Source organism: Brienomyrus brachyistius, chromosome 11 (assembly GCF_023856365.1).
Source record: "Brienomyrus brachyistius isolate T26 chromosome 11, BBRACH_0.4, whole genome shotgun sequence".
Classification (NCBI taxonomy): domain Eukaryota; kingdom Metazoa; phylum Chordata; class Actinopteri; order Osteoglossiformes; family Mormyridae; genus Brienomyrus; species Brienomyrus brachyistius.
In genome coordinates this window covers 383,260-404,547 of record NC_064543.1, presented here as the reverse complement: position 1 = coordinate 404,547, position 21,288 = coordinate 383,260, and the positions used below count along the sequence as shown (strand labels likewise).

The 21,288-nt window shown below is 44.7% G+C and overlaps 1 protein-coding gene across 3 annotated transcripts in view; it reads left to right on the top strand.

Annotated features, from left to right (window-relative positions):
- The first annotated feature begins 2,519 nt into the window (after positions 1 to 2,519).
- Positions 2,520 to 21,288, top strand: part of LOC125704067 (potassium voltage-gated channel subfamily KQT member 1-like) — a 50,543-nt gene continuing 31,774 nt past the window's right edge. For 2 of the 3 annotated variants that reach the window (XM_048969361.1, XM_048969360.1), the window contains exons 1-10: positions 2,520 to 3,189; positions 8,619 to 8,709; positions 17,256 to 17,382; positions 17,553 to 17,631; positions 17,711 to 17,807; positions 18,403 to 18,543; positions 19,240 to 19,350; positions 19,805 to 19,900; positions 19,998 to 20,114; positions 20,323 to 20,446. In XM_048969361.1, coding sequence (XP_048825318.1) covers positions 2,846 to 3,189; positions 8,619 to 8,709; positions 17,256 to 17,382; positions 17,553 to 17,631; positions 17,711 to 17,807; positions 18,403 to 18,543; positions 19,240 to 19,350; positions 19,805 to 19,900; positions 19,998 to 20,114; positions 20,323 to 20,446 — 1,327 coding nt within the window. In that variant the 5' untranslated portion in view covers positions 2,520 to 2,845. The remainder of the gene's footprint in view (positions 3,190 to 8,618; positions 8,710 to 17,255; positions 17,383 to 17,552; positions 17,632 to 17,710; positions 17,808 to 18,402; positions 18,544 to 19,239; positions 19,351 to 19,804; positions 19,901 to 19,997; positions 20,115 to 20,322; positions 20,447 to 21,288) is intronic. The other variant, XM_048969362.1, reaches the window with a different exon arrangement.

Genomic DNA, 21,288 nt, shown 5'->3' with positions numbered 1-21,288 from the left:
GTAAGTAACTTAACCATTAATAACCATCTCAAATATAACTAAAGTTTTATATGAGTAGATTATGACATTCACTGGAGCAGAGATTTCTACAAAACTGCATGCTCTGTTTTTGTAATGGTACCATTTTATCCATCCATCCAGTCATTAGTTTTCTAACTGCTAATCCTGGTCAGGATTGCAGGGTGTCACTGTTTTAGCCACATAAAAACTTGGGCCAGTCTACTGATTAAAAACAAAACAACTGTTTGTAAAGACTATAATCTTGGTGACTGAGACCATTTCACTGATGATTAGTGAGTCATAAAGTTGCCTTTATCCAAAAACACTGCGCCAGGATAACATTCAAAGTAATATTTAGTTGGACGTGTGGTTTTATTTATGGCCTAGCTGAACACTGAAGACGGCTAATCCACATGCTGAAGTCGGTTCTTTAAGTCATGTGTAGCTCAGCGAATCCCTGATAGGCGACTTCCTCTCTGCTTCAGCGTGGGACCTAAGGCAGCCCAGGAGTGCGGAAGAAGGGCCAAATGGTCCCATGTCCTGGCATGAGGCTGGAATTCGCTGGTCCTCCTTCTGCTGCTTGCCCTGCTGGTGCTTGTGCTGGTCCACTGGACCGGGACGAAGGGGTCCTTCGGTCCCTTTGGAGAGGATGGCTTCCAGAGTCACATGAAGCCCTGCAGAAGGGAGAAGCAGAGCCAACCGTCGTCTAACGGCAGCATGCTCAAAATCGGTTCTCGCCTGTCTTCTCCGGAAGTCATTTCCGATTCTTTTTTCTTCAGTTATTTTAATAAATTCCAATAAGAACATCGAATTACCTACTTACACCTGAACGGCTTCCTTCAAGTGCTTTGGGTTACCTGAAAGTTAAGATGTCTGCTGCCGAACCATCCATCCATCACAGTAACTGCTTAATCCCAACCCGGATTGTGGGGGGACCAGAGCTCATCCTGAGAAAAACAGGCGCAGGCAGGAACAAGCCCTGGGCTGTCGCCAACACACCGCAGGGCACGCACACTCACAGGGCCAACTTAGATTCACCAATTAACTTACCATGTACACTTATGGACTGTGGGAGAAAACTCTGGCAAACACGGGGAGAGCATGCGGACTCCCCACAGAAAGGTCCTACGGCCAAGCCGGGGACCAAACCCAGGCCCTTCTTGCTGTGTGGCAGCAGTGCTAAGCAGTGCTAACCGCTGCACCACCCGCTGCACCACCCGCTGCTGAACCGTGATTGATTATAACTGCCCACAATCTCATCACCACCTTGGGATGCCAAGCCAAGCACCACTGTTTGTCAGACATTACTGCAGGTATGCAAACTTCTGCCGTACCATTTAAAAGCACAAACAAACATTTAAGCACATTTGTACAATACACCTCTGGAATGTCCTATTATTTACTGGTATGTTCGTATTGTATTTTACACTACAGCCAGACTCCAACAACTAATAGATATTATATAGACCAATCGGTATTTTTAGGTACAAAAACATTTTTGTAGGATGTGTTGTTAAATGCAGGATCATGCAGACATTATACGCAGAAATACGCACATGTTCAGTTCATGCATGTAACGTGTAAAACTGCCAGTATTACAGTTCTGCAGTGCAGGATGCAGGCTTGTGGAAATGTGCAGTCAACCTCAGTAGCACTGTGTCATGTGCCTCCTGCTGACAGCTCTCAGGTAGCAGAGCAATATCACCCTGATAAAAGAACCTGTCACCATTACAGAGCTGTGTGGCTTCAATTAAGATGGATGTCTGTGACTGGGGGCTTCTTAATTACAAAGACGGACACTCAAGGTCATTTTAGTCAAGCTCTGAGTGGCTACTTACCGTTGCTGAATGAGAGAGCTGTATGCAAGAAACATATACATTTTTATAAACTGTAAAAACACATGAGCACTTTTATACTACCATAAACGGTAAATGTGAACTTATTAGTACAAGCCACGAGTATACTGCAGAATCTTGAACAGCTCATTTTCAGGACACCTGTATTAATTTGGTATAATTGGTTATAGTTACATGTAGTGGCAGTTCTTAACCGGGTAATTATGCCAGTAAATGTACGGGAGAGTTATTTCAAACTGTCCTAAAATCCATCTATGATAATTAGTTTACCTGGATGCAAGAGGCTGATACATTAATTAACCAGGTAAGAAACATACTTCTTCTCGTTTTCCACCATACTGTGTTGATTCAGCCCAGTGCCGGTCAACCCATTAAACGACACAGGCGGCCGCCTAGGGCGCCACCGTCTGAGGGGTGCTGACTCGGCAAAACACCTGCCACTCCGCCCGCCGGCTCTGGACAGGAACGGAATCAGTATGCGTTGTTACTTTCATAAACTTGCAGATGTCAAAGTAATTTAAAAAGAATACTTTCATTGATTCATACTGCAATAACATTGTAATGATAGCCAGATAACGGCGAACCCGCGTAAAGTACTGATGCCAGCGGCCCTGCCTACTGGGAGCACGCGCAGGGCGCACGTCACTCAGGATGCGTTTTCCAGCGGTGGCTCTGGGGTTGCAGTCACACTGGCAGATATGGCATCCCTAACCCTGCCGTTCGGGTTGCTTCTGCCTCACGTTTTTAATACACAGTTTTTAACTTAATGCTGAGGGTGTAACATTCGATTAATATATCTTGCGGGGCGATTTTTTTTAAAAGTTCAGGGTATTCATATGGAAAGGTGTTGTGAGGGTAACTTGGCATCAGATACAGATTTTTGGTAACGACTTGAAACTGCTGAAAAACACCTAAAGCGTGTTTTGCGTTATATAGTATAATTTAGTATAATTCTTGGTTATTGGAAAAGTCACTTTCTTGCTTACGGGATGTCCTCTCCGGCGTCAGAGGAGGCAGGCTTTTGGGACGCCAGGGACTCTCCGGGCGGGACGCGGCAGGCGCTGCAGATGTTAGATGCCGGATATTTTAACCCAGAAGCACCGGTGACCTACAACAACAGCGCGTCCGCCTCTGCGGAGGTCCCGGACACCGGGCGTGTGGCTGATGCCCCGGTAAGGACCCGTGTCAGCTGCCCGGTACTCCAGCCGCCAGAGGCCGTCTTCCACTCGCCGATGTCCGTGCACGGCGGCACTCGGACCCTCCTCCAGGGACGGGTGTACAACTTTCTGGAGAGACCCTCTGGATGGAAGTGCTTCGTCTATCACTTCGCAGTGTGAGTACCTCGTATGGCATTTATACGGCCACCACAAGTGGACTTCATAGTTCATTGTAAAGTAATGTTTTATATACTTTAAAAGTAGGTCCATATATGATACAGGATATATGTAAATACATACACATATATAAATAGGTATATAAAAGGAACATTAAGGACGTGTGATGTAAGAGATTTTTATATGCTGCTTTAATTCCTTTATGGGTCAATATAGTGTATCCTGATTTTCATATATCTTTACAAATATAGAGGCTAAAATTCATTTCCTTGTTGCAATTCTGTTGTAACACTCACGCAAGGATGTTATAAGCTCTAAGCATTTTGTGTGTCGATATATGGCTTTGACGGATCGGGGAAGTGAGGGTTTTACAGGTGGGACGGCGTCCTTTGGCACAGTAGTGCCAGTACAACGATTTGGAGGGAAAGGTTCGTTGTTCACCAGACTTCTCTGTCCTCTTCGGGAGCCGAGCTGATAAGGGGCGGCTATACTTGGCGGTTGGCTGCCGATCACAGTTCACAGCTTCGCCTCGCTATGTGACCCGTGGGTGTCGTGAACGGGAGGTGCCACAAACTGCAGCTATGGTCACTGTTGGGCAACAATAGGGATACGGAGTAGCGGTGGTGGTGGCGCTATTTATTTCTTTTTTTTTAAAAGATACCTCTTACACAGTGTGAGTTTTTAGGTTTTTAAGTGATTATAATCCAATTCCAAGTACAGGCAAAAAGTGTCTTGCCTTTCTGGAGTCATGAGCTATGCTTTAAACCAGGAGGTTGGTTGTTTCAAATTGCAGTGGCTCCTCTGGATTAAGGTGCTTATTCCTAATTCTTGGATCACTAAGGAATCAATGAGGTCCAGGATTCCAGAAAAGCCAGATTTGATGTCTGCTCCTTAGCGAAAGCAAAGAAACTGAAATTGTAGGGTCCCTGTAAAAAGTAAAAGAGAGAAAGGTTCTCCCCTTAGGAGGGATGCTATTTGGCTCCCATGCGAACTGGGCCCTGTAAAGGGCAGAGCTAAGGGTATTTATACAGCCCTTATCAGAGCTCCAGTCACAGCATGTGCAGCTGGATCCCACCAGTGTCATTTAGCATGCTGATACTGTTCTAGAAGTTTCCAGTACTGCTGGTTGGCCATAATATGTCAGGATGCATTTCACTATGTGTTGTACTTTGTATGATTATGTATGTGACAATTAAAGAATCTTGATCTTGAATATATGGTATTTATCAGCTTCGGTTGCTGAAATAACACTTTGAATCCCTTTGTCTACATTATGGACCGTTAATCTGCACCCCAGTTTTGCACTTTACTGAGTTACATTGGTGTGATCTGCTAGTGATCAACAGCACTTACTAATCCCACCCACCAAAAGTTTCAAAAACTATTTTTTTCACTAGTTACTCATTACACAGGATTCATCAGTAAATTTGTAGACCTCAGTGAACACTTTTGTTAATTATGGTTACTTTTGTTATGAAGGAAAGAGTTGTCAAGTACAAGCAATACTGATTAACACACGATGGGTTTTGCTCTATATTTTATTTTGCATAACCGTTTCTTTTTTGACAGTCTAGCAAACAATCCTCACGGAGCTGCAGTTCATTATTTTGTGATGCCAGTGAAAGGCTTCTCATTTTTAATTTATGTTGTGACACATGCATGATAAAGGTGGCAGGTGAGTTATGCATCCAGTGGTGAGCGTACCATTTAGCATCACGCTAACTTTTGGTGGGCTTCTTCAGCACAATGCATGTCTCTTTGTGCTCCCCCATGCATAATGCAGGATGTGCTGTTAGTTGGCAGGCACTGCCCGCCACTGGGAAGCAGTGTAAGAAAAGTGTGTCATGAATGAGCGGCAGCCCAAGCCCCGCCCCCTCGGCTGTAGACACAGGGCACTGATGACCACCAGGAACTCCATAAGCACCACTCAGCTTCTGAGAAGAATACGGGGCAGCTGCATGTGTCCTGGTGCATGACATGTGCGGCTGTGGAGCAGTCAGGCCGGCGTGGCAGAGGTGGAAATTTCAGGTCCAGAAAGTACAAATCCAGACCGTGATCTAGTTTCAACGAACCAGTTGAATAGAAAAAGTCACAGTTACAGAGTACTCCACTGGTTAGTTGAAACAAAATCCTGGTCTGGATTTGTACTTTCTGGACCTGAAATTTCCACCTCTGCTGCGCGATGCCACTGATGTCGTGCCTCATGTGCCACTACAGCAGCTCAGCAGCCAGTTGTTTGCCAGGGGCAGTCTGGGATGCGGTTTTCCTTACTTTTTAAACATGGCCCTTCTGATGACAGCCAAGCAGAATGCGACAGGTGTGGTGTCTGTCCTGCCAGCTGCCGGCTTTTACTGCACGCTTTGTTTTTATTCTACTGTTTTCTATGCTTATTTTTTATCAAGAAGTGATCAATGTTTGTTTTTTTTCATAATGCTCGTAAAGGTAAATTCTGTTAAAATGGTGACTGTCAGGATCATGTCCATTGTCTTGGCCTGCAGGTGGTGGTGGCCAGCCCCTCCTTTCCTGTGTTTAATACTTTTCTGTATTTTTGTCTGTGCTTCCCCCCAGCTTACTGGCTGACCGAATGGTTCATGGGCTGAGTGTGTGACTGAGAACCACATATCCCTACCATTATGTTGCATATTTTGTGTCAAAGTCGAGTCAAGTCAGAAAGTCTTTATTATCAATTCTGCCATGTGTACAGAACACACAGAGGACTGAAATTTTGATTGCACGGTGATTACACTGACAACGACAAGCAACACAGACGTGCAAGACAGACAAGCAAGACAGACACACTATCCAAAAATTAAATTAAGTAAAATGCTATGTGCAAAGGACAATAAGGCAATGCAGATATGGTGGCTCCACAGTGTAAATATCTTTTAATAGCTTCGTCCCGCAAGCTGTAAGATTCCTGAACTCCTCAGCAGTCCCTCACTAAGTCTGCAGCAACTCCTCACTCCACCAGGCACTTTACTCTCTTTTACTGGCATGTTTGTACTTTATTTTATCTGCTGCTAAGTTATTATACACAGTGCATATTATGTACAGACAGTTTATATTCAATAATTAATTATGTTTTCTTCAATTAATACAGCTCAATTTAATTCCATTCAATTTTTATATAGCGCCTTTCACAACAAGGTGCTTTACATGGTTGTGCTGTGATTCAACTGACTGATACAGCTGTGATATAATTATCAATTATAAAGTACCAATTATACATTCTTGAATCATATATACGGATTAATTCAAAAACAGGGATAGCCTGTTCTTGTGTTTTGGTATGGATCTTCTTTTATGCCTTTCTTCTTAGTTGTCCCTGATAGTATTTAGTTCTGTAGTGACGCCTCTTGGTGTTAATTGTCAATGGCCTGCACCTGTTACTTCTCTAGCCCTCGTTTCATGTGTATAAAATGTGCACATTCTCTCTGTTGGTTGTTGTTGGTGTTAGGTTGTGTTTGCCTATGTTCCTTGTAGTGCTCGTTGCTGCTACTGTGTTTCCTTAGTTTGTTGGGTTTTGTGTTCCTTTGTCTCTCAGTTTCAGTTTTACTTGCTTCCTGTATCCACCTGCCTCTGTTTTGTACCTGTTTAGTCCCTTATGTTTCATCTCTGTGAGTTTAGTTAGTTTGTAGTAATGCTGCAGACCTTAACTGCTCGTGGACCATCACCCTTCATGTTCCGAGGTGACAGTAAAGAATAGTATTGTGGCTACATGCTTCTGCTCTGCTGTCCAACCAAAAATTGAACAGCACATGCGGTTCAGATGCAGTATAAATACACATGGTGTCGGAAGGAGTTTGATATAAGATGAAGTTTATTAGTCCCATAAAGGTAAATTTGAGTGTTACACCAGCAGCTATAGACAGGATCAAACAATTCGTGAGCAGAGTATGGAAGGACATAAATATATAAAAATATAAATAAAGAGAATGCGCAGTATGCAATCAATCGAGTGGCAGGCATAGGACTGTGCCTTGTAAGGTGACGAGTGCCGTAATGTGTAAACTTAGGCTACAGGGTTAGGTGGTTCAATGAGAAGACATGGCACATAGCAGTAGTAGTAATGACACAATATGTAATAATAATAATCATAATAATAATAATGAACAATAGTGGTTTCATACGTTTAAAATAAGACTAACATTGATTATGACACAAGTAAACTCACAACTAAACATGACCAAAAAAATAACTGGCCTCAGTAATGCATGGATTCCTAATGAAATATAAGGAATACGCTCTTAATTAATTTACTTAATTAACTTTGGGAGGGGGGGTGTAGGTGGGTGTAATGCCCCCCCCCCCATTTCTGACACTTCTGAAAAAGCTCTGCATTTCAAGTGAAACATGCTGACTTTTCTTACCAGCATACCAATTAGCCTGAAGCCAGCACTTACTGCTGGCCGACATAAACTGCAGTAATTACATAATTGTGTTTTCATAGCCACCCTGTATAGTTGTTGAGTGTCCCACAACTTTTTCTAGGACCTGGTGAGTTCAGGATTGTTAGGAGATTAACCTCTTTAATGAGAGAGAAGGTGAATGGGGGGGGCATCAGGACAAGAAAGAAGCTGTTTAATAGACAAAAGTAGCTTGTCTTCCCCGTCATTGAAGAAAAGCCAAAGTCAATCACTGCGTCTTGGAGCTCCACAGCCATTCAGACCAGTATAACGAGGACTCTGGTTGAGGGTTGCTGTCAAAAACAAAACCCAGAGATTACACATAAGCTCGGTGGGAGGGGGGAACAGGTGGACCAAGTAATTACCGGCCCCTGCAGAGACTGAGCACCTACCTCCCACATTTACATAAATTGATTAATCAAGTATTTATATAATAAACCATCAAAAGTAAGTGATGAGAAGGCCCACTTATCACTGGCACGGAACTTGGGCAGGCTGACTGGCATCGGTGCTTCTAGACACAGACGAAGGAGGGGTAAGAAATGACATTTGAACAACGCTGAGTAACACTGATCATTTTGCAAAGAGTGGCTGTGCAGAAAGATGACAGAAACAATCTTCTGAATCACAGCGGCCTCCATCATCATGCATCATGCATCATTCTAAGTGGTATCGATAACCTTAAGTGCCACTGCGGGTTATACTGTATTTTGTTGTCATCGTGTTTATGTACAGTCCCCTTATCAAGTCTATATCTGGACAAAAAGATGAAGTATGGGCCCTGGTATTTATCGCTGGGAAAAACACATTTCAGTCACACTGTTGATTTATAGTGTATATGGCAGGTTTGAAGAAATATCCATAGAAGATTCATCCCAAAGAGATTTCCTAGGCTGACATGTGATTCTGTATGAAACAATGCAGCCTTTCAGAAGAGCCAACGGCACATTATCCTGGTCCCCAGACCTGGTGGAAGTAGGAGGGAGTTCAGCACGTTTATTTGTTTCCCTGTGTGTGTCAAGGTTCCTCATCGTGCTGACCTGCCTGATTCTCAGCGTGCTGTCCACCATTGACCAGTACCAGACGCTGGCCCACAGCACACTCTTCTGGGTGGTGAGTTTGTCATCCCTGTTCTCACTGGAATTCACCGAAAGGCAATTTATACATCTTGCTGTTTCTGGCTGTACCACAAGATGGGGCTAAATAGCAAGATTTATATTTTTACTGATTTTAAATCTATTCAAGTTAACAGCTAGTGAACGTGTGTGTGCATATCTGACACAAAACATATTCCGCATATGCTGTCAATGCAATTTTAATTAACCAACAACTAATGTCAAATGAGTTCATTGTTATACAATGTCTTCAACAGTATAACATGAACTGCAATTTTGCATATTACAAATGCAGAACAGTAGGTGGCAGCAGCGATACAGTGAATTGTAATATCAGTTGCTCAAGATGCTTTATTTGTTACATACACAGTTATACAAGAACGATGTGTAATGAAATGTACCCTGATTCAGTCCTGAGGCTGTGCAATAAGGTTTATATTAAAGGTATATATACAAAGGGTAAGATTAAAGGTAATGAAAATATGTAGAGAAAATATATCCGAATAACATTACACTTTTAGGCAATATCTGTACAATGTGCAACATTACAAATATATGCAGCATCTGTAGAAGGTGCAGTATAATAGAATAGATTATGCATATTTGTGTCGTAATATCCAGTGTGCCGGCTGCTGTAAGTGGCCCTTCTTATGAACAAAAGCTGTGATGGTATGTCCTGATTTGGGAGTCTTATGGCCTGAGGATAGAAGCTCTTCCTGAGCCTCTCTGCTTTTTCCATAATACTCCTGTAGCATTTTCCTGAATTTAGCAGATTGAACAGGCAGTTACTGGGGTGAGACGAGTCTTTGACGATCCTAGCTGCTCTGGTACTGCATCTCCCGGTGTAAATGTCCTGCAGAGACTGTGGATCCGATCTGGTGCAGCCTTCCGCCGTCCGGATCACTCTCTGTAGACCTTTAATGTCCTGGACACAGCTGTTACCAAACCAGGAGGTGATGTTCTGGGTGAAGACACTTTCTTCTTTCCCTAGTCCTGTTCGTGTGCATCAGTGTTCCTTGTTTTTTTTTGTACCAGGCTTGCCAGGGTAGTTACCAAATAATAATAATGTAAGTCTGCTAAAGGTTACTCACTTTTTAAATAACCCAAGAAGAAAAAAGTGGCAGGGACATTTATACAAGTAAAACACGACTGTTCTTCAGTGCGAGCACCAGCATCATTAACAAATATGCTTCCTTACCAAGGTTCAGGTGTCAATTACAGTTTAACACTGTATTTTAATGGGCAGTTACTTTATCTTTTCATAAGTAAAAACATACCACCAAAATATTCGTTATTGTTAAGTAAATATGTTAGAAATATATATTTGGAATGTAATGGAAAGCTGGATTAAGCCTAGATAATTATAAATCTGAGTTTTAACAAACGGGTTTTTATAATATTTTTGAAAAATGCACACAAGTGAGCTTGATGACAAAAATGAAGTATAGGCATATAGGCCTATATACCTTTAGCACAGAGTTTTTCTATCCATTCATCTTCTGACATAGGACGCAGGAAATGTTTGTTTTCATGTTTACTGTAGTAATTATTACCTTTTTATTATATAAGATGTAACAGATTCAATGCCGATATAAACTCTATGACCGCAGAAGTAAAAACAGGCATGATGACAAGAAAAGTTAGTGCCAGGGTGATGGATGTTTTGTATACGGTGTAAAATCAGATGTTTTATTATTTACTTTTCGGAAGTTTGACAAGTAATACATGTGGGTTATTTAATATAACCAAGATAATAATTTTCTGTAATGCTATCTTTTACTCCGTGATAATGTTGAGGTGTTTTGGATGTGCGTTAAGCATTTCATAGGGATATTTATTTATTACTTCTTTGCGGTTCCTCGCAATAAACCATTCGGTTAGCAGTTAGCAGTCGGATAGTGAACTGTGAAACTGCGCTATGGGTATTCCTGAGGTGTGAAGACATGGGTTAGTGTCCCTGTGTACTTGGCACGAAAAGAAAGACTGGAAACTTCCAGATTCAACTGTGAATATCCCTGTACCAGTTATAAACACTGACCAATATCTGACCCAATTTGCAAGAATCCTATAAAAATTCCTTTAAGTCAGGTCAGATCAGGTCAGGGAGCATGCGCTCATGTAGACGTTGCTACATCCTCCACACCGCGAAACTCCTCAGGATCCCGGCCGGTGATCCCCCAGGCAGACACACAGATCAGTTCGACCCGCCGGAAATGGCCATCCATCTGCCGCAGCCAGGTGTTACGTGGGCGTCCCCTAAGCCTGGTCCAGCTGCTTGGGTCCTTAGCAATGAGGATCCTGCGAGCCGGATCACCCTCAGGGAAACGCGTCACATGGCCGTAGTGCCATAAGTGATGCTCCCTCATAATGCAGGTAATGTGCCTAATTCGGGACTCCTCTAGCAATCGCTCATTCAACATCAGTCAACCAGCGGTACCCAAGGATTCCCTTGAAAGGATACAGTACAGAAAGAGTCCAGTTTTCGTCTCAGCTTACTGGACAGCATCCATGTCTCACAGCCATACAGCAAGACAGGGAGCACCAGGACTCTTAAGACATGGACCTTCGTCCTCTTGCAAAGATATCAGGAACACCACACACCCCTTTCCAGTGACCTCATGACCCCCCACGCTCTCCCAATCTGTCTGCTGACTTCATAGGAAGAGTCACCTGAGACATGAATGTCATTGCTGAGGTAAGTAAATCTCTCGACAAGGTTAACAGTCTCGTCGACAGACAGACAAACTCATCAAAAGCAGCTTGATCTTAGAGTCTGGCCAAGTCCAACCTCATTCTTCTAGTAGATCTAAGTAGAATCTTCAGGGTAGCAACAAGTCTGTGGTCAGAATTCACACATTGGGCACTTTCATCGACCCCCCAGTTCTGCAGAAGCCTCCAGCATCTGCCCACGAGGACGTGATTGATCTCCTTCACTGCAACACCAATGTTGGAGTACCAAGTCCAGCAATGCAGCTCAGGGCATTGGAACCAGGATCCAGCGACCCACAGCCCCTGACCTTTTTGCAAAGTCGAGGAACATGGAGCCTCTCTCACCCCAGTCTCTAGATCCATGGTGACCAACACAATCCGCATAGCCAGCCCTGTCAGTGCCTGTCATCACTTTGAAGTCATCCATGACCAGAGGAGTGTCACCTTGTAGGCACCCTTCAACCATTGTGAGAAGTTACAAGTTAAAGTGTCTCCCTCAACAAGACATCACTCACAGTCAGAGCATACACTGAGACAACAGGTGAGACACCCAAGGAGAGCCTTAGCCTGACTCTCATAATACGCTCGTTGAAAGGACTGACATCAGACACCATCGGGAGGAGCCAATCCGCTACAGCAACAGCTGCTCTCTGAGTATGGCAGCCATCAGACTGACCAGACCAAAAGTAGGTATTCCTACCTACAGAGATCTGGTCACTCCCCGGTATGCATACCTCAGAGAGTGCTGCCACCAAAACGCAGAGTTTACGAAGCTGCCCCGACAGCAGGGGAAGATGGTCATCTTACCGGAGAGACAAGATGTTCCACACGACCACCCAGATGGGCCGCCTCAACCTGGGACCCAAGTGCCACCATGCATCAGGCGATGCCTCAGCGCCACACCAGCCTCAATCCCCAACATTTAGCTCTCAGAAGGTTTTGACAATATGACAAATTTTTTAAATATTCTGCTATAAAGTTAGACTGACATTTATATATTTTATAGCTTACGTGACCTTTCTGGGCGAACATATTGGGGTGATCACATTTTGCTATGTCGTGCAAACTGGGCTTGATAGAAAAGTGCAATAGGAGTAATGGCTCCTCAAAACAATTTTAGCTACAATGACAGCTTCTGATATATTTCTATGTGCAGGCTATAGCTGCATATTTGTAGAATATAAATTTTGCCAAAACATACATCAGTAACGGATCTCCGTGGCATTAGCAGGACATGGACCTGACACCACATGTTGGATGAATCATGACTGTTTCTTGCCCTTACATTGCAAAATGATTTCACAACCCATCAACAGCATAAATATGTAGTTTTGTGCAATATAATTTATTTCTCTTCCCTAAGTGATATAAAATGAAAATACGGCACCTTGCAAGAGGCATCCCAATATATTTGAGCTACCTTTCATTTAGAATTTCTAACTAATTCATAATCAAGTGGTAAATATCCATTAAATTTTCACTGAAGTGGCTGAAATGTTGCCATATACTGGAAATAACAGATCATTCCTCCATCATCTGGGCTTGCTGACACAGATGTTATGTATGCATCCATCAGCAAGGCCAGTGAAAGAAATACCGCTACTGGTCCCTGTGTCCCTGGAGCTGGAGTGACTGAGGCTGTGTGGCGAGGACCAGCTAGTGCTAACTAGCTAGCGAGGACCAGCTAGTGCTAACTAGCTAGCGAGGACCAGCTATAGCTAGTTAGCTCGTGGTTGCCAACTTTGTTCAGCTGGCTGGTGTGAGATATTCAGTTTTGCACTCGAGTATTCATACTCATTTACATGTATGTAAGAGTTTTGATTGAACACTACCCCAACACTTTTGATGTAGCTAATTTTATATTATAATCGAATAATATAGATGTGTGGTAAGATTTCTTGTGTGAGCTTGAATATCAGAAAAAGTGAGTGTCACGCCAGATGTATGAAAGTTGGCAACCCTGCTAACTAGCTGGTGAGGACCGGCTACCGCTAACTAGGTAGCTAGTGAGGATTGGCTAATGCTAACTAACTAGCTGGTGAGGATAGGGTGACCAGATAATCCATGTCAGGGAGTAGACTCTAAGCTAGGACAGAAATTGTAAATGACTCACTTCTTTCACTTCAGTTCTTGCTGTGTGCTGATTGGTCAGTCTCCTATAATCATGCATGTGTCACTAATGTTAATGTGAAACAGCTGGATGAATCTTTCAGTCAAGGAAACAAACCAGTCAAAGCACAAGAAGAACTGAACAGTTTAGCTGAGCACAGGAGCCTTTCGGTTTGTAAAACCCGAAGTAGCTCAAAGTGTCCTCCCTGACATGGATTATCTGGTCACCCTAGGTGAGTATCAGCTAGCACAAACTAGCTAGCTGGTGAAGACCGACTAGCGCTTACTGGCTATCTGGCAAGGACCAGCTAATGGTTACTAGCTAATAAGGACCAGCTACCGCTAACTAACTAGCTGGCAAGGACCAGCAACTGCTAACTAGCTAGCTAGCGAGAACCGGCTAGTGCTAGCCATCTCTCCTGAGGCAGCCACCAACTTACAGCCAGGCAAGGGGTGAGACGGTAGGAGACCTGGACCCAAAGAAGCACAGAGGAAACTGGAGACATTGCAGACAAGATGCCAGGTCTGGCCAAGTTTGTGTGCCGATGATCGGGGTCTCCAGCCACCCACTTCCTGCTGTGACGTTATAGGAGCCTCTGATCGCCGAATAATAACAATAAAGACAGCTAGGGTCATACAGTTAAACTGTTTCCTAAAATGTTTTAAGCTACTAATTTCACCTGTCAGCTTTTTTGCATATTTTTAAAAAAACTCTTAGGAAATTGACCTTCTAACGTAACTGTCTTGCATGGAGTTTTAGATGGTTCCTTGAAACTCTTTAAACTCAGACCTTTTCCTTGGTTCTTTACCCTAAATACTTAAGACAAGTGTCTTTCTCTCATGTGAAGGGCATATAGACATAAATCTACTGAGACTGCTTCACGTAAGGGGCTTATAGACCCCCCAGGTGCCCAAAGCAGAAGAAGCAAGCTTGGCTCTGCATCTGCCCTGCCCTCTGGGAAGCTTTACTCAGATGACAAAACCTTGTTTTAGTTTATGATGCCAAACTTAACCGAATGTGATGGATTAATGAGATACTGGGTCTCAAAATCAATGCCAAAGCTAGACATGCAGATGTCTTGAAGGGATGTTTTTCATCTGCGTAAAAGAAGAATGATAGGTAAACATTATCTGATATTATGCAAGTTACAGGTAAGGAAAAGCTAAAATAATTGGGATGTGCTGCTAGAACTCACACAAAACGAACAGGAAGACTGGCCACCCATGAAGCAGCCATCAAACTGTGATTATCAGAAGGCTATTGTCCGTCACCTTTCCTGGAAGTCTTCTCTCCACAGTGATGGTGTCACTTTTTGACAGCCCACGATGGAGCCGTGTCATTTCACAAAAGGGATCCCATCTTCCTGGGTGCCTGTGCTTGCAGCTGCCTGTGGCTTCTTGCCTGACCAGGACAGATGTCCTTCCTGGACTGCACCCTGCTCCTGTGGCCTTCACAGCCTTATTATGGCTTTATTGGGGAGGTGGGGTTACATCTCCTAGTAATAATTTATTAATATAATAAATATATAATATTAATATAATATAATTTATAATAATATTTATGGGCTGCCAAGTGCAAGGGGCTAAGGGTTAAGAATAAGACTTATTTTGCTGTTTTGTGACTTCAGAAATATCCATCCATCCATTTTCCAAACCGCTTATCCTACTGGGTAGCGGGGAGGTCCGGAGCCTATCCCGGAAGCAATGGGCACAAGGCAGGGAACAACCCAGGATGGGGGGCCAGCCAACGCAGTTCTTCAGAAATATTTTAGATATTAATAAGTTATTAAAACCAAGCTCTAAGAACATTTGCAAAAACAAAATACTAAACATAATATAGACTTCCATTACAATATCGAATGAAACATAGAGTGAAAAGTACAATAACAAATCAGTATGAAGGCAGGCAGCATGCAATCTGTGGAATATAACTTCTCCCCGTATCTTTTCCACACCCCTGCTGTGCTTCCTGCTGAATCATTTTGCTATTGACCCTTCCCAGAATCTGTAAGGTCACAACTGTGGGGCCCAGAGGAAAACTGGGGGGTGGGGAGAGCTGTTTGGAGTGGGGGTGGGGTCCCCCTGGCATCTTTGCAAGGAAGAGGTGTCGGGGTGTCAGCCATGATGGAACACGACAGGGTCCTGTCAGCGACACATGGGTCAGAGCTGTATTGGCCTGAGCTCATGTTCCTCCCCTGAGTTCAGGAGGCCAGAGCGCCGTCATTCAGGACAGATGTACTTCCTGTGAGAATGTGCCCCATCAGTGCTGAATCACAGCAGCAGGGCAAATGCATGCATCACTGTCAACTACCTCTAAATAAGCAAAGCAGCTACGTTTATACTGAGATAAACCTTAATCAGCTAAAATCTGACACCATTTCAGCTCAGCACAATTCCCAAATAAACTCCTAAATAGGTGTATTCATTGGAATGTTTGTGTCTCATGTCAGAGAAAAATAGAGCACAATTGGATGGCTATGCAGTGACTAGCATATGCTAAGGCTGTAAGGTTACCAAATTACCGAGTAAGTTGCAGGATCATTACACCTAGCATTTGCTACCTTTTTCTGCCACTGTGTTGGCCTCAGCAGCGTGCTGGTGATATTGTGTGCTGCAGCTGATCATTAAAAGCTGCCATTTTGTTCACGCTAATTTACACGTCTTCACCAATGTTCCTTCTGGCTGTGCTCGAATATTGGTAGTATAAACAGAAACTTTTGACAACCAGCCAGTTAGACGTAGTAAATGCCAGGAGATGCACCCAGATGAATGTTCCCACGTGGAGGTTCTCACTACGCAGAGACAGACAGGTGAATTTGCACTTTTTTCTGCCCTTGTTTAGCTAATTACACCCGCCCTTGCCCAGAAGGGCTGTCTGTAAGTGGGTGTGGGGGGCACCAGCCAGGCCAGCTTGTCTCCTTTTAGGCTTGTGTTCCAGTCCTCTAGCCTCCCCCCACCCCCCCAGCCCTGGGCCCATTCAGCCTCCGTCTGCTGTTTTGTCCTCCGCCCCCCTGCCCTGTGTCTGCACAGCACGCTGCACCCGCGCTTGTTGGTTTTCTCTATTATGTGAAAGTATTTGGACAAGCTAACCTCTGCGGCCTGCCCACCCCTCACCGTGAGCGGCATCGCCCTTCCCAGGCTGCCGAAGCAGCCCCCCCCCCCGTTCTCAGGGCTGTGGCTCGCTCCCTGTGCCCAGACGCCGCCCGCATTCCTTTTCCCAAAGCCAGTGGGAGCAGAGGCCGCCCCAGCCAGCCTCATAACTCATACCTGTCTCGGCGTCTTGGCTGCAGGCGACGGAAACAACCCCCGCATTGTCTGCCTCCTCTGTGTGAGGAAACATGAATGGCTTTTGTTGACCCTGACCATGAACTGGTTGGCCAGTGGTTTCACACCCTCCTGTGTCAGCACTCTGCCCCCCTGCTGGCTGTGTGTAAGCCTAATGAAGGGGGGGATGGGGGCTCTTATTGGTGTAAGGATCTGTGTTGTGCTGTGATGTTGGAACACTGGCGTAAGAGTTTGTGTTTTACATTGTGTTATGCTTTTCCAGGCAGTATAATCAGCTTCTGACAGTCTCCCCAGCTCTTACATGAGAGAAACACTTTAGGAAATCATGGTGCTGTACTGAAATTAACACAAATTTAAATATGTCATTTTAAATAAGCATCAAATTCTTTGAATTTCCCGAGGTCCCCCTGAAGTAGCTGTCGCATGCCGCCCTTCTCGCAGGAGATGGCGTTGGTGGTGTTCTTTGGGGTGGAGTACGTAGTGAGGCTCTGGTCAGCCGGCTGCCGCAGCAAATATGTCGGCGTCTGGGGGCGACTTCGCTTTGCCAGGAAGCCCATCTCCATCATTGGTGAGCAGGCAGCTCGCAGCTAAAGACCCCTCCTTCTTTATTAGAGATGATTCTAGCACTTTGGTAATGTAACATAACCAAAACGCCAAATGCCCACTGTGCTTGGAGTGCCGGTAATACAAGCAGGTTATGTGAATCTCAGCAGGGAACTGACACCCCGTCTCTCTCAGATTTGATTGTAGTCATAGCTTCCATCATGGTGCTGGCAATGGGGTCCAACGGGCAGGTGTTTGCTACGTCGGCTATCAGGTAAGCGTGGCCAGCCGCACGCCTTCAGGAAGACGTACGGTATCTCAGTGCCAGCATTATGACCAGGTGTCTGTTCCAGAGGGATTCGCTTCCTGCAGATCCTGCGCATGCTGCACGTGGACCGGCAGGGCGGCACCTGGCGGCTGCTGGGCTCTGTCCTTTTTATCCATCGCCAGGTCAGTATGAGCCAGACGCACAGGCTGAAGTGCAGGAGTCTCCCTTTGCATGAATACAAAGGAATCAATGCAAGCAGGACCTTACAGGTGAAGAGTCCTGCATGTTGCACGGTCCATTTCAAGTGTAGCAATTGAAATCTATGTAAGAAGAGTGTATAATCAGTTTTAATTATATTATTTAATTTTAAGTGTGCATTTATCCTGCTGGCGTGTTGATCATGGGGAACATTCTCGTTCTAAATCTGCATGCTTTTCTTGACTGCTGTTAGTCATGACTCAGAAGTGAGAGGAAGACTCCAGGCTCATTCTTTATCGGTGCTCTACCATCATCTTATCTTGGTGCGAACCTGAAATAAACATTTTGAGAGGCATGCTCTCTCAGAGGTGTCAGATGAGTTCCTGCATCTACTCATCCCAGCCATATCTACCGCTGATAAATGTCTGCCTGTGATGACTGAGTTGTGGTTCCCAGCTGTGGCACTGAAATTCCCATGACTCCTCACAAGGAGGACATCTTCATCCCAGAGCTCTTCCACTTACAGTTTCTGCTCCCGTTTCAGTACATGAGCCAGTGTTTCTCCATTTCTGTCTCCAGGAGCTGATCACCACTCTCTACATTGGCTTCCTGGGCCTCATCTTCTCCTCCTACTTTGTGTATTTGGCGGAGAAGGACGAGGTGGACAGCAGCGGGAACTCAGAGTTTGGCAGCTACGCCGACGCACTGTGGTGGGGTGTGGTAAGTATCCCCCAGCAGATGTTGTAGTGGCTCTCTCAGCTACGACTGATACCAAATGCTGTTTGTTTGTCTGATCAAAATACTACTGAAGACATGTGTAGGGTACCTCAGTAAAATGTCTGACTTCCAAAGAAGTTTTAAAATGTAACATGAACGTTCCATTTCAGCTCTTTAGTTTATTCTGATCGCAGGGAGTCAGTGTGCACTGAGCACGACGTGATGCTTTCCTTCAGCATTTACTATGCAATGAAACAGCATAGATTCCATCTTCATTTCCTGGCTGCGCCCATGTGATGTTTCAGTAAGAGGCTGCGCTTCTCCTCCCCCCTGACAAATACGACATCACAGACTCGAAGCCCAGATGAACAGGACCACTCTCTCCAATCTGCTGAATCTCTCACACTGATCCTGGGACTCTCCTAAACTGCCCTGGTGTGAGACCACTGGGTGATATCTGCTCTTGGGAAATCAGTGAAAGTTCACAGTTAGATGTTGCCCCCCCCCCACCTGCCTGCCCCCGACCTCTTTGAAAAGACCCCCCTACACACAAAATAAAGTGTGTACAGGAAAGCTGATTCTTGTTGACACAGACAAGCTAGGCTCACGTATGCTTGCAGATGTGTTTGGGAGTTTGTTCAAAGAAAGGACAGGAAGTGAGCCACTGCAGTAAACACACAGCCTTTTCCCTGCCCCTAGGTGACTGTCACCACCATAGGCTATGGAGATAAGGTGCCACAGACCTGGATTGGCAAGACCATTGCATCCTGTTTCTCAGTTTTTGCCATCTCCTTCTTCGCCCTGCCTTCTGTAAGTCACTGTGTTAGGAGATGCTCAGATTGTGCTGTGTGCTTTGTTGCATTCTGCTCCCAGCCGCAATAAGTAGCATCATACAAGCATTTGACCAAGGGTGTTACTCTTATGCTGCTGGTTGGCCCAGTGAGCAATGCTGTGTTCTCACCCTCTAGGGACGTTGGCTCGCTTCCTTCTCCTGTCCTCTTCTGGATTTTGCATGTTCTCCCCATGTTTGTGCATGTTTCCTCTCGCAGTTCAAAAATGTGGGTTTAGGTGAATTGGCGTCTCTAAATTTCCCAAGGAGTCCCCTCTCTGCTGGACCTGGGCTTCCCAGATTAAGTTCCGGGCTGACCATGACATTATACAGCATAAGTAGTTACAGAACTTGGATAGACTCAGGTGGGCCCTTGCACCCTCCATGTAATTTTTCCCGGAGAGCTCCGTGAACCTTTGTGGTCCTTCTCCACAGGGAATCTTGGGTTCTGGCTTTGCTCTGAAGGTCCAGCAGAAACAGAGACAGAAGCACTTCAACAGACAGATCCCGGCAGCTGCCTGTCTCATACAGGTAATGCCCACTGCTCAGTGGCATATACTGCCTTTTATGCATCATCCTCATTATTATCACCCCAACACGCTGATTTACCTGACCTGTCCTCCATCAGACTTCGTGGAGATGTTTTGCCTTGCAGAACTCTAACTCGGCAACCTACAAGATTTTTGTGGGCAAGAGGTTACCAAGCAACACATACATACAGTCCAGCGCCAAGTCCAAGATGATGGTATGCATGCGTGACACCCCTGCAGCCTGCAGCTCTGCGGATGTATTGTTAAATAACTTTACCCCAGACACCGTACAGTTGTTTTTGTCATCGCCGTGTCAGCTAATGACAGCATATTTGCATACATGTCACACTGCCGTCTTCCTTTGTGCGTCCGCATCAATAGACTGTGTGTGCCTGACTCTCTTTTGTATATTGCCTGGAACAGTTAAAGATGGGGAGGAAACCCAAGACTGAGAAGGACAATGGGTCTAACTCCCTCAATGTTCCCAATATCACGTTTGAGCCGGTGTCTGAAGACTGCGGGCAGTGTTCCTCTGACACCCATTCTGGTAGGAAGCCCCACCTGGCTGATAGTCGGCCGTTCGGCCCTATTCTGCAATAAAACTAGCCATTCTGGCTACAGGTTTTTAATCTGTCTGTAATCTATAAATGTTTCTGAGTAGTCAAAACTATTTTGGTTAAGTGTTATTTGCAAGCACCATAGGGCCCGGCATACAGTTTCCGAAAAAATTAAGAGACCGCAGCATAATTCTTTTGTTTCATTCATTACTGAATTTAGGGGTGTGCATCTGTGAATAATATATGTATTTTTGCAAACCGCAGCCTGGTTCTTCTCTGTTTCTCATTAATGAAGGGCTTTATGGGACTTTAGTCCTGCTTCTAGGATCTTGATACAAACTGTCCTAGCAGTGCATCTCACACCTGCACTAAATGTTTCCCGTTCCTTTGGAAGGTCACTTGATGTCATCCTGTGTCTCATGAGAAACTGTTCGATAATTTAACAGTCATCTCTGCCCTTTACCTGGCTGGTTTCTGGTCATTCCCAGTGTCTCCTACATCACTTTGATTTTGTATACTGATGGCTTAGAAATTATGAACCTGGAAGCAACCTGCTGCTCAATGTAGCCTCCTGCCAGCAAAACCACGATTAAACCAAGATTTTAAAATGCACATTTGTTTAAAAATATAGAGTGGTCTCTTCAGTTTTTTTGTGGTTGTATGTGCACACACACCAAGGGGGGGCCTTACTCTGCAGTCTTAGCCCAGGATTGGTGTGGTGGTCACCACACAGAAAAGTTTATAAAAATAGTTACTTTCTTAAAATACAAATACACAAAAGACCAAACAATGGGACCAGAACTGAACAGCTACGGACGCCATCAGCACAATC